The sequence below is a fragment of the Rhinolophus hipposideros genome, assembly GCF_964194185.1.
Source record: "Rhinolophus hipposideros genome assembly, chromosome: 6".
Taxonomy (NCBI): domain Eukaryota; kingdom Metazoa; phylum Chordata; class Mammalia; order Chiroptera; family Rhinolophidae; genus Rhinolophus; species Rhinolophus hipposideros.
Window position 1 is genome coordinate 59,382,538 of NC_138052.1, and position 14,434 is coordinate 59,396,971.

Genomic DNA, 14,434 nt, shown 5'->3' on the forward strand with positions numbered 1-14,434 from the left:
TACTTTAAAATTTGGCATAGTTTAGAAAAAATAGTCTGATATGTTTAAAGATCACCTAACCAAGAAACTACATTCACTGTTTTTCTGAAAATAGACTTGGAGATGGGGTACTTAGTACTTCTTGATATACTAGGATACTAAAAAAAAAAAAAAAAAAAAAAAGGGTTAAATATTCACCTGGTTTGACTCTGAAAGTATCTCTTGCTCAGTTTCCTATATCTACAGGTGTGAGAAAATGAGGGTACATCAAAGCAGGGGATTTGGGTTAAGCATGAGGTATGAATTCCAAAGAGTTTTTAAGTTCTTACGCATGACTTCTTTATAATCATACCAAATACATAGTTAATTGATAGAAGGTTAGTGATTCACCTTTTCGAGGTTTACAGTGGAAGTCTGCCATTGTTAGTCGCAGTTTATAAGAACTGTGGTATTAAGCATCTTGTTTTATTGACATTGCAGTATTCTTGAATTCCCTTTAGGCATAATGCTCTAAACATATTCTTACAAAGTTATTTTCACTCTCTTTCTAAGAAGGCTCATCTATATATGTTAGGTTGAACCATATGTAATAGCCATTTTTGTATGTCCAAGCCTGTTAATTATTGGCAATTTCATAAAATTGAATATAATGATACTATAATAGCCCTGTACTAGATCAATAATTCCAGTTACCAGCGATTAGTTGCTACATTACCAGTCCAGATGTATCACTTGCCTAATATTCAAATAGGAGATTACATATTACCAGTCCTAAAACCTGCAGGAGGAGGTCATGTCCCATTCTTACAACTGGTATTTTTTTTTTTCAAGATGGATAGTTGTGCGCCTTCAATTGCTAGCTCATAAACAGACTTTCTCCAAGGATAGCATAATTGAACTTAAAGAATTAATAAAGAAAAAACAAGAGAAGCACCATGATTCCATCCCATTGGTATTTGGCTCTTCTATCAAATTAATTCTCTATTCTTAGACATGTGCAGAGCCTTGCAGTGATTCCACTCGTGTTCATTCTTTCACATGAAATATTCTTACTTCACTTCCTTCATCTCAATATGGCCAAATACTTTCGAGCAGTCAAAGCTCAGCTAAAAGCCCCCCACATCCACAAAGAGTTGCTTGATTCTATATGGCTGGTTTGGGACAAATTTTGTGACTGACTGCAATCCAGGGGTTAAAGTACTACTGACATTGTCATCTATCCCTAACCTTTGTGGTGTTAGCACACTTTCATTTCAGTCAAATTCACAACTCCTTAGCTTCCTAAAAGTAATACACAGTATAACTTTAAATGTTTTGACTAAAAATATATTTCTAAATATTTATATGTCTCTATAGATCACTGCAGACATGCTAGAATGTAACACTAAACTTGGAAATCATTTTTATGCCCCGGGATTTCCAGCTTCTTACTATCTAAGCAAGACAGATTATCAGCACTTGACTTAGAGATTGAATTTTTCAGGGTTATTTTCTCAACTTTCTGGCTAAAATTAAGATTCCACAGATGGGAAATGAATGTCAGAAGAAAACCCATTTCTTTCCTGATGAGTGAGGTGTTCCAAAGGTGAAATTCATATGTAAATAGTTACCAGTATATAGAATTTTCCATATTTCCCTTAATGCATGCTAAAAATGGTAATGTTTTCTTTTTTTAAGTTCCCAATGAGGAGACGGCATCTATTGTTTCTACAGTGTCAAAGAAAAAATACAAATCAAAACTGCCTCTAAGAAACATATACAATGATTCCTCGCTTAATCAATTTTGTGACCATCTCACTGAGTCTGTCATTTGCCATTTAATTTCAAGCATTTCTGATAGCACCAACGATGGCAGAGGAAAGGATAAAACAAGGGAAAGCCAAAATGCAGCATTTAACAAGATAATTTCAATTGATTCTCAAGTGTTTGAGAACAGGTCAATTGCTATTGGAGAACTTGCTTTAAGAATTTCTGAGACCATTACTGAGATCCTTTTTAATGGTAACATTATAGAACCTGATATTACACAGCAAATGTTGTCTTTAAAAACAAAGTACATTTACAGCCCAGGAGTAGCTGCTGCTGATTTTGATAATCTCTTTCAGAATCTCTTAATAGGAGTAATTCATGTACTGTCACAAGAAATAGGAATAACTCATCACCTTGAAAGCAATAGAAAAAATACATCATTTCCCATGCTTAGAAGCAATAGTGTGCCCATTTGCAACAAAACAAACACCATGGAAAGACAGATAAGTTGCCGAGATTTGGAATCATCTACTCACCAAATTGATCATCTGATTCAAAAACATAAATTACATTATCTGGCATATAAATTAGACAATCTGGTTGGTAGCTTACAAACTTGTGAATCCAAAGAATTAGTCAATAAAGTTTTTAATATTGTTTTAGATTTATTTTTACCAGATGAACACCCACGTGAGGCTATGGATTCTGATGAAAAAGCAAGAACGTTTTTCTCATTCTCAAATGATCAGCGAAGTAATGGCATACTTGGAAATAACTTAGGGCTCACCCCAGAATCAGTTTTTCTTCTCAATATCGTGTGTGAGAAACTTATTAGAACACTTTTGGAAAAATTCACAAACACTATCTTTCTTGATAACGGCCCTCCTTCTGATGAAATATCAGCAGAAGAACATCATCTTTTAAAAATGTTTCAAAGTGTGAAAGATAAAGAATTTAATTATTGTAAGGGAGCAATGGACTGTGAACAATTGCAAGGAGATTGTATGTCAGACCTTGTGGAAAATCTGGCAGAAATGGATCAAGATTTATTGTCATCAGACTCTATGCTTACTATTATTTCCCACAGCCTAGTTAAATCATTGATGGACAAACTATGTCACAGTATGCAACTCTCCCAGAGTCCACCTTTTGCAAACAATCAGTTAAAATATAGGACAAGAGAAATGCAGTCTAGTTTCTTAAAATCAAAAAGTCCAGAATTAGCAGAATTAAGACAAGGTAAAGGTTTTTTAGGATACATGAGTTATGACAGCAACAACTTGACAGGATCCCTGAAAAACACCAGTGTGGTCAGCTCCAAAATACAAGCACCATTTGGCAAGAAGCGTTCAGTAAATTGCTCTTCTGTGTCAACTCTTGAAAGACAGAGAACAAAGGATATGGATACGATAGCCATCCATAATAAGCTATATATGGGAGCTATTAATACAGGTGTTTATTCAGCTACATTTTTGGAGGAAATCATTTCAGAACTGTTTTTCAATCTCTCTACTTCACTGTGGGGCAAAAATGAAAACATTATTGAGGCCCAGCTTAATGAGATGAATACATTATTTGTCAACAATGTAGTGAATGAGTTTAATAACGCACAAGTCACTGTTCTACGGAATGCTGAAGAAAGGCTGTGTTTTCCACCAGTCCATAAAGAAACTGTTAGTAGGATTGTTGACTCCATTTATTATGATGTTTTTCAGAACTATAAATTAGAAGTGTTCTGTGGTGGTAATCTGGCATTTGACACTACCTCAATAACACAACAAATAACTAATGGCATATTGTTAGAGATTTTAGACTACCAACTCCCATCTTGCTTCACGGCAAAGCTCACACCTAATTCATATTACCCTCTCGAAGCTGAAATTATATTGCAGAAACTTCAAAATAACCTGAGAGAATTTACTTCCAAAGCCAGGTCTTCAACAGACTATAGCACCATGTTATCACACTCATTTTTAGAAGATATCATCAGAAGACTTTTATCTCAACTCATTTCTCCACCCAGTAAGGCTTGCTCTTTGGGAAAAAAATATTTTATGAGTTCAGATTTTAATGAAATGTCTACCTGTATAGTAAATAAGGTTATATCCGCCATTTCAAAACATAAAATTTGTTTCACTATATATGATAATCAGCATCTACATACAGAAAAAAACCTCCAGAGGATGGTGGATTCTGTGTATAGTAATATTGTGCAAACTTCTGAATCTCCTGTTTCAATACAGAAAAGTATAGTCAGCCGAAAACCAATTATGGTTGACCGAATAGCCAGTTTTATTATCCAAGAGATTATTGAAAATCACCTTCAACCATTTTTGTGTGAAGAAGGTTTGCCTCACCCCAATACTCCATTGGATGCAATATCGAACATGGTTCACCAGGTTCCCAGTGAAGTCACAGAGGCACACAGACACCACACACCATTATCCTTAGTTATGTACACTGATACATTTGTAAGGGAAATTGTTGCCAGACTTTTATCAAAAATTTTCAGTTCAAAGCACAACACTGTAATTGAGCTGGAAAACATGACACAAAAAATAGTAAACTCAATAAATAACTACTTTGACAAAGCTAAAATTCACATTTTATGTGATGACAAAGAGCAATCTTACCCTTCTGTTGACACAGACATTGTGGATGAACTCGTTACCTCAGTTTGTAGAAATGTTTTAAAACAGCATGGGCTGGATCCTGAGCTTGATGAAGAGTCTGAAAACAGTGAAATTTTTGTAGAAAAAATTACCAATTTAATTGTAGCTGCTATTTTAGATTACCTTCTTCATCCACTGTTTTCTGGAGATGGGAGATCTTCTTATTCTATTTCCACAGCTGAGAATATTGTTCAGGATATTATTAGTAACATCAGTAAATCTACCAAGCCAAGTCAGAGTTTATCTCCTTATAACACTTTGCTGTCATACACGTTTTTAGAAGACATGATCAGAGTATTATTATCTAGAATCTTTTCTTCTGCATCTAACTTTGTTCCAAACAGAGAAACTCCAAAAGACAGATCAAGAGTGAATTTCAATGAAATTGCTTCAGATATAATCACTGATATTAGGATGAAAATTTGTCAACATGAAATTCGATTTTCAAAAGATGAAGAAGAAACTAAATTTGTTTATTCAGAGGATGATGTTCAGCAGCTCGTTGACTCAGTATTCAAAAATATTTTACAAAACTCTGAGTCTCAAGATTCAGTTGAGCAAAATATCACTAGCAGTAATGATGTTCTTATTGAGAGAATTGCAGGTTTTATCATTAAACATATCTGTCAACAACATCTTCAGCCATTTGTGGATTGCCTTCATCAGCCATTGCCTTCTTCATACACATCTCTTGACAATGAGAGAAGGCAGTGGTTTTATGCCAGTGTTTATTCTTCAACTTTTTTGGAAGATGTGGTCTCTGGGGTATTAAGTAAAGTATTCCACAGGGTGCTAGGCATTGTACAAACAAAATCAGTAAGAGATTCAGAAGATGAACTGTTCGATAAAGCTGAAAATCTCATACATTTGATAGCAGAGGAATTCTCAAAAGCCCAACTTATCATTTTAGAGAATGCTGAGGAACAATTGTGTTTGCCTCCAGTGGAGAGAGATGTAGTGAAAAACGTTATTGACATGGTGTACAGCAAAGTTTTGCAAGAATATGAAATGGAAATTATACCCAATAATGATTTTCTAAATGATTTAAAGACACTGGCTGCAAGGATAACTAAAATCATCTTGGCTGAAACTTTTGATTTCCAAATTCATCCAAATCTTATAGGAAAGCTTCCTTTTAAGTCACACTCCAAACTAAATACTAATGTTTTAACAAAGAGAGTTCAATGTGGCATTACTAAATCAAGATCCCAAAGACAGGTGTCAACAATGTATACTACTAAGTTATCACATACTCATATGGAAAAAATCATCACTCAGCTCATATCTCAGATGAATCCACTGGCCTCCAGTGCAGAATGCCCAGATACTTCTCAATCAGACTTAAGCAATACGGTCATAAAACTGATAAATGAAATCATGTCAATAATTTCAAAACACGCAATATGTATTATTAAACATGGCAATGAAAAACAAGGTATGATTTCAGAAAAAGATATCCAGTCTATGGTTGATTCCATTTATGCTGATCTTTCATATTCAAATTTATACCAGTCTCTTACAAAAGATAAAAAAGGTATAAGTAACATACCTGTTTCAAAAATAGCAAGTTTTATAATAAAAGAAATATTTAACCATCATCTTCAGTCATTTTTATCTGGAAATAAAACTTCCCTTTCAGCTGCAGTTGATCAAAATTATAAACAGAAAGCAAAAGATCCTAAACAAAGAGAGTTGTCTTTCATTGTAAACTTGGCTGTCTTTTGGGAAGAAGTAATTTCTGAGCTTTTATGCAAACTCCTTTATGCATTCTCACATAATGTCTTAGCTGCTGAAAATCCAGATACAGTAGAAGCCAAAATTACTGGCATTGTTACAGCATTAGTAAAATCAATTGTTCTGGAGTTCACCACATCAGAGATTTTAGTTGCTGAATACATTGACGATGATGTGTGTTTTTCAGAAGGGTATAAAGAAATGGTTCAAGAAATGGTCAACCTAATTTATGAAAAAATATTAGATGAATATGAAACTCTGATTCAAGTATATAGGGCTATACAAAGTGACACTGTTTGTTTTGGAAGGAAAATATATCATTTGCTATTTGAAGAAATATATCATTACCAGGTGCAATCGTTAGTTTCAGGAGAATTAGTATCTTCTTCTTATTCATGCCCTCAAGCTGATAAAATCATCAGAAATGTGCTCAATGTCATCATGAAAGATAGTCACACCTTGCCGTCATGTATTACTGTGCTTTCTCGTTCTCTTTTAGAAGATATGATTTACAAGCTCCTAGTGCATATCTTCCCTTCAGCTGACACTGAAAGTGAACTTAAAGAGGAAGAGGTTTTACCAGATTATGAGTTTATGAATACAGTTTCAAAACTGACTGATGAAATTATCAAAGAAATTTCTGAACATGAAATCCGCCTTGCCACAGCAGAGGAGAATGCAGAAAGTATGCAATTAGAAATGATTGAGAAATTGGTTGATTCTATATGTAATAATATTTTGAAAAAATCTGAATTTCAAGCTGACATGCAAAAAGATGCAGGCAAAAAAGGAGGCTCATTCCTTAGTAAAATAGCTGGTTTCATTATGAAGGAAATCATGGATCATCATCTGCAGCCATTTTTACATGGTGAAGAATCATCTTCCAAGGATTATGACCATGTCTCTATACTTACTAAACCTGGTAAAGAAAAGACACAGACTTCTCTATATTCAGCTACATTTTTGGAAGATGTAATTGTTGACCTCGTTCACAAATTTTATTCTCTTCCAAGTATTACTGAAGATTCTAAGAAAAAAATGCCAGAGACAGATGTTGTGGACTTGGCTATAAAATTTGCAAACTCTCTGATAAGAGAATTTAGGAAAAATGAAATTAGAGTTTTACCAAATGCTGAAGGAATGTTTTCTTTTCCAGCAGTTGGTAAAGAGTCAGTTGATAAGATATCCAATTTTGTGTACGATCAGTTTATAGCAAAGTACAAATCTAATGAAATTCAGAAGGATGATAAAAGTAACATTGTAATAGAAATGATTGCTGCTTTAGCCCAGAAGGCAATCTCTGCTTTCAAGATTCAACCACTTTTTTCAGGAGACTGGTCTTCCACCTTCTTTTCATTTCTAAATCCAGATAACATCACCCAAAGGATTCAACACCTACCAGAGAAAACCTCTACAGAGATGAACAGATGCTTAAAAGGAAACCAACTTACTTTACCAGAACAATCATATAAACACACTTCTCTAACCTTTGACTGGAAAAATTTGTTGGGCACTTTGGAAATAGATAGAGGTAAAATGAACAGAAAGAAAAGTTTCCAAACTGAGGAGACATCAATTAAAAAGGGCAAAGTCCAAGATCCAGAAGTTACTTCTATAACTGGAATTATGAAATACAACACAGTTAACCTGTTATCAGGGTCAGCTGCAGGTGTGGCAAATAAAAAGAAAGAGAATAAAAATAAAGTGGTAAATACAATTCAAATCAATAATGAGAATGTATCAAAAGTTACTTTTCCAACTACTAGTGTGAAAAGTAAAGATACTCAGAAGCCAGATTTGAGGGTAACACTTAAAAATAATGAAATTGAGAAGAAAAGCAAATTAGCTTCCAAAGAAAAAGAGAGGCAAGGTAATGAGATCCACACGCAAATTCCAGTAGCTACTGATAATGCAGAAGATGAAGAAGAAATACCTGGACCAGACTTTGAAATAAACAATGCGAAGAAGATTGACAAAACAAGAGAAAAGTCATTTGAAAAAGAAGACAATCCCATTCAATTATCTTCTTTGACATCTGAAGTGGGAAATACAGAGACCACAACACATAAAACTGAGAAAAGAGTAACCCAAAAGCCAAACACTGAGGAGAGAAAAGAACCTCCACCTCTAGTAGATATAAATGAACAATACCAAGATTATGAACATGTTCAAAATATCACTGAAAATATTTATGACAATATTTTAGGTTATTCTCAAGATTCATCAGTTTATTCAAATCTCCATAGTCCCTCAAGTGATACGGCATTTCATGTAATTCAAGAGGTTGGTAAGGATTTTGCAAAGTCTGTGACAACAAAGTATCCATCCCTCTCAATTAACATAAATCTCCCTGCCAAAGAGAAGAAAGAAGAAAAAGAGACAGAAAAAGAAAGGGAGAGAGAGGGAGAGAATGAAAGAGAGAAACAGAGAGAAAGAGAGGAAAAACAAGAGACAGAGAAGGTGAAAGTTAAGGGGATTAAAAATGAACCCAATAAACCGGACCATCCTCAGTACCCACCAAAAAGTAAACCTGGAATTTTTCCTGCTAAATTTTTAGAAGATGTTATCACTGAAATGGTTAACAAATTAATCTTTTCTACCTCACCAGAAACACAAACATATGATAGACACCAAAATGTAAGTGATGATGAAAATCAAGCTGAACTCTATGACACAGCTATGAAACTTACTGATTCACTGTTAAAGGAGTTTTCGAAGGCTCAAATTAAGGTATTTAGGCCAAATAAGGAAAATCAGTTTTTTCCACCTGTAGATAAAGAGTCATCAATTCCTAATGTACCTCCCAGGCATAAAGAATCAACTACAGATGAAGCATCACCGAGCATTGAGAAAATAACTGTGGATAAAATGTCACATATGCATAAAGTGACTAAAAAACCCTCTCTAAATAAGATACCTTTCTTAGATAAAATACCAGCAATCGATAAAACATTGGTTAACAAAGTTGTTCACTCCTCTCTATGCAATATTTTGAAGGAATATAGATCTCAAGATTCCATTTGTAAGAACATCAAGAGTAATGGGGAAAATTTAGCAAGAAGACTAACTAGTGCAGTGATAAATGAAATTTTTCAACATCGGCTTAATTTGCTATTTTCTGATGAGGTTCCAGCTTCAGCATGTTTGCCTCTGGAATCTAAGGATGTTGTTATAAAGGTCCAAAAAGTGGCTCAAACAGCGAGCAAAGAATGTCAAACATCATCACCATATACTATTATGCTGCCTTATGAGTTTTTAGAGAATGTGATTTCTGCTCTTTTATCCAAAATTTTCTCAACAGTATCCAAAAACAAAGCAGAAACAGCTGAAGGTAAGTGGCTCACAGAGCTGGATTTCCTTCAAATGAAATTATTAAGTACAGTCACAACAGAGATCTCCAAAGATAAAGATTTGATTATTCAGTATGTGGAATCCTTACATCCAAATGATGATGAAATTATTCAATTAGTGGCTCATTCTATTTACAATAATCTCTTTTCACAGTTTGGAACACAAGAGGTTATACAAAATTGTGTAGCCAGCGGATGTGTAATCGTTTCAAAAACCATAGTGGACTTAGTTCTCCGAGAGGTAGCTGGCAATCAGTTACAGAACTATTTTTCTGGAGAGCTAACTCCACATCAGTGTGCAGAAGTTGACAGTGTTGTTGAAAATATTCTTAAAGATGTTATCCAAACTATCGGTGCTCCCCAGCCTCAACCATCACATGCTCATCTACTGCCTTATAACATAATAGAAGAAATTGCTGTGAAATTTTTATCAAAGCTTTTATCTATGTTTCCAAAAGAGGATAAAGAAAGTACCAATTCTCTAGAAACTGAAATGCAAAAAATAACTTCAAAAATATTAAATTCAATACAAGAATTTATCTCCAGAAGTAAAATTAAACTGATACCGCCAGCCAAGAAATTGTCTGCTATATCTTTAGCTGATAATGAAAGTATTGATAAAGTAGTTAATTCTGTTTACACCAGTGTTTTAAAGCACTCTGGCTCACATTCTTGTATATTCAAAGATTTAATGGGTAAGAGCAATGTCCTCTCTGATATAATAGGTTTTTTAATGGTGAAGGAACTTTCCAATTCTGAATTTAAACTTCAAGTAGATGAAGAAGTATCAAGTTCAGAACTAGTTCTGGAAGCTGTCAAAATTATGGAAAAAGTGGTCAAAATTGTTGATGAATTTAAGTCCCCGAAAAAGCTTTCATCCAAGAAACATTTTATGTTAGATGCCATAATTTTGGAGGAAGCATTGGCCTTGTTCTTGGCTAAACTAGTACCATTGCCAAGTGCCTCAAGCAAAGATGGAAAAAACTTATCAAAACCTGAGTTAAATAAAATTGCATCTCAACTGACAAAATCTGTGACAGCTGAAATATCCAAAAGTAATATTAGTCTTGTTGCTACTGATCCTGAAGAACAGTTTTTAAATCCAGAAAGTATAGAAATGATTTCTCAGGTTATTGATTCTGTTTATAGTAATGTACTGCAACAATCGGGAACCAATGAAAACCTTTATTATGATATTAAAGGTACAAACAGAGTCTTTCCTAAAAAAGTGGCTAGTTTAATTATTAATGGAGTTTCAAGTTTTCCGTTAGATACAGATGATTCAAAGTATTCAAATGTTGATCTCTTTGGAGATCTAGACCTTGATAGAATTGTTCAAAAGGCACAAGAGCATGCTGTTCAAATGATCCCTGATAGAGAGAAAGAAGAGTCAGATCAAGATTTAGTTGGAAAAATGCCAATTAAAATAGTTCCACATGTTGGGAATAAACCAATCAAAGTAGACCCAGATATTATTTCAGAACATTTAGCAGTGATTTCTATAAAAACTCAACCTCTTGAGGAACTTAAGATGGAGTGTTTAAGAAAAACTGGACACAGCATCGCAGAAGTAAGAAGAGCGTCAATAAGTGGGAAAAGTTACTCCTCATCAGACACATCTAATGTAGAAAAGATGAAAAAAGAAAGACGGACATCATTGAATACGATGGGACGACTGGATGTAAAACCCTTACAGGTAAGCGCAAAACCAATGGCAGAAAAACAGGTGAATCGTGAGACATACTTGTTCTGTGAGTCTCTTCTTCAAATAGGTATTTTGGAATGATTTTTTTGTTGCTATCACCCATCCCAATAGGAGAATTACCTGGTTTATCATACAGTCATACAATTTACTGGGACTTGCCATATTAGCGCTGTGGCTCACTCTAAAGGTCTCAGGCTAGTGTTCCTAAGACAATCAGTTTAAACTGTTTTGTTTTGTTGTTGTTTGTTTGTTTTAGTAGAATGGGAATACAGGGACACGGCCTTAACAGTTAAACAAGGCTGACTGAAACTATAATCTTCATTTAAAAATCCAGAAGAAACACAATTTCCTCCAGTTCCTGTAGTTCTCTGTTGTGAATATCTAAAGGTCCAATTAGAATATCAGAATATATGAAGCTTCAAAAATTAGAGTTTTTAGATTATACTTGTTTCTTATTATTTCACTTAATATTAGCCTTTCTCAATTTATTCTATACTCTCAAGGAGTACCCAGTTCCTTTCCTCTTCTATTTTTGGTCTAGATCCAGCAGCCCTAATATTGCCATTTTTATGAACCCATTTCCTCTTACTATAGAACTAGCTCTGCCCTGCAGCCTTCAGGCCCTAAATATATTAACCTAGTTGGGACTTTAAAATACCAAAATGATGTCCTTGTTATAAGGAAACTACACAACTGAGGACAAAAGAATTGTCTGGACAATGAAATTACGCTAATCCACCACACATTTTGACTTTTACCAAAGCCCCTTGTATTGATGGTGTTCACTCATAATAGGACTAAGTGTGTGTAGGGTTATATAATCGGAGGCCTGGACAATGAGAAAAACTAGGGCCATTCTTCCTAGAGCATAAATTGGAAGTGAATTTTCTCAAGCACTGTCCTACAGCCCCCTGAACTAAGCCTCAGGGCTGGTAAATATGTTAATGAGTGCTTTATGCTTTCATACCCAAATACTGCGATTATAACGGCATGAAGCATAATTTCATCTCCTTTGTCTGAAATTTTGACTGTCCAGTCCTTTTCCAGCTCAAAAATTTCCTCTTCCATATGAATTCTCATCATTGCATTAACATATTGCTTGGTAGTCTTCATTCATATTATAAGTAATCCCCTGGGAATAAAGTTTCTGTGAACAGACTATAGAAAAACATTACTCAAAATCAGGTTTTAATTATCTGTAGAATTGCCTGTCACAAATCTTACTGTTACTTACTTGCTCTCTTTAAGTCATTTATAGACCACAAAAAGCAGGAACATAACATTTAAACCAAATAAGTACCCCTGTCCTCTTAAGAGGAAGAAAAGCCATTTGAAAACAAACAAACAAATAAACAAAGAAAAACAAAGAAGCTGACACAGAGGAAGAACTCTGTTAAGACACGTGCTTTTTACCAAATTGGGTACCAATGCTGTCTTTCTCCAGCATAGGGACAGAGAAGAGACAAAAAAGTAGTAGGTTAGATCAGAGAACCCAGATACTTGTTCACTCCACTTCAGGGCTTTATTTTTCATTTTGAGGTACCATAAAGTCCCAACACACTAAACATATACACTATTAAAACCATACTTAATAAAAAATGCCAAAGCCATATAGAATAACTTGGATTTTCTAAACCACGGGTTCTCTCCACTAACACAGAAAATCAAAACCAATTGTGTTTTAATGTTTTAAAGAGGCAGTTTCTATATTTTGCTTCCACAAAAAATATTCTATTAGGGCACCATTATCTGGAAACTGGCATACAATGTTTAAAAGGCATGTTGAGGTCTATGCGTATTAAATCAAGTTAATTTGGAGGTACTGTGGAATCATCAACGACTACAATAGTGGAGAAATTGTTATTTAATTATAGTTTTCTTTGATCTGTCTTTAGACATAGAAAATGGAAAGTGAAATTTGATTGGGATGTGAGGAAAAAAGTGAAGATTTATGTTTTGAAGATTTTTTTTTTGAAAAATATGTCCAAAGGATCAGGAGTGGAAGGATAGTGATTAAAAAGTCAAAGAACTTCACAATTTTGGTTATTCATCCTTTAAAAATCAAGATTAGATGATAGCTTGAGTTTTTAAAGAAAAAATAGGTTTCTCTATGATTCATTATCTAGAATTTCAGAAAAAAAATAGATTATTTTGTTTACTTCTGTCACAAAACTTTAGAAGTAAATGGGGGGAAAAAGTAAATTCTGATGCAACAAAATATAAAGTTTAAGAAAGAAAAGGCCCATGTTAGATCTTCTGTACTTTGAAGTAAGTTATGGTGAATTACTATGTAAATTACGTGTCAAAGAAATGATAGACACCAAATATTTCTTTGTTTTTAAATTACAGTTTATTGGACAGATATTAACTTCCTATGCTATTTACTTGTATGTTAGCAATATTTTAAGAAGAAAAAGAAACAAATGAAAATTATGAGACACCAAATATTTCTTATAATTTTCATTTGTTTCTTTTTCTTCTTAAAATATTGCTAATATACAAGTAAATAGCATAGAAAGGTAATACCACTTAAAACTACAAATCACATTAACATAGATATATATTAAAATAACCATAGGAAAAGTGATTGAGGCATTTGTTTTTAATATTCATCATACCTTCAATTCCAGGTTGTTTGCAGAAATTCATTTCAGAATGTAAGAAAGCCTGATATCATGAAGGTGGAGCTTTTAAAAGATATTCAGAGCAAAAAAGATCTTATCATCCGATTAGTAGCTCATGATATTAAAGAAGAAGCAAAAAGTAACATAGACGAGGAACTAATGTTTGAGGAAGATGAAGTTGTTCTAGGAGAGGTTGTATCAGAATACTTGAAAGATCAAGTGCAAGCAACCATAAAGCCAACAGAAAGCACAGATGTTTCTCCCAAGACAACAGCAAGCACAAAGAGTCTGAAAAAGTTTTTGTCACTAAGCAAATGCTGTCAGACCACATCCAGTACAAATATTGAATGTATCGAAGCAACTTCAAATAGTATAAAAGAACCTAAGGAGAAAGAAGTTAAAAAAGCTGATGCTGAGCTTGACATGGCCACCTGTTCAACAATCACACCAGTAACAGACTCTTCTTGGGAAAAAACGCTATCACATAAGGTGAGTGAGAAACATGACTGTCAATGATTAGATACCTATGGAACTAGAGATCTTCAGAAATTCTGTCCAAAAATGTACCATAATTAGGAAGAACAGAATCCTAAACTGGTCCCAGTCTTTACAGGATAAGAA

The 14,434-nt window shown here is 34.1% G+C and overlaps 1 protein-coding gene across 1 annotated transcript in view; it reads left to right on the forward strand.

Moving 5' to 3' along the window:
• FSIP2 (fibrous sheath interacting protein 2) overlaps positions 1-14,434 on the forward strand; it is a gene marked incomplete at both ends in the record, with an annotated part of 80,587 nt that overhangs the window by 47,425 nt on the left and 18,728 nt on the right. The window contains 2 exon segments of the mRNA XM_081050774.1: positions 1,657-11,180; positions 13,820-14,302. Coding sequence (XP_080906900.1) covers positions 1,657-11,180; positions 13,820-14,302 — 10,007 coding nt within the window.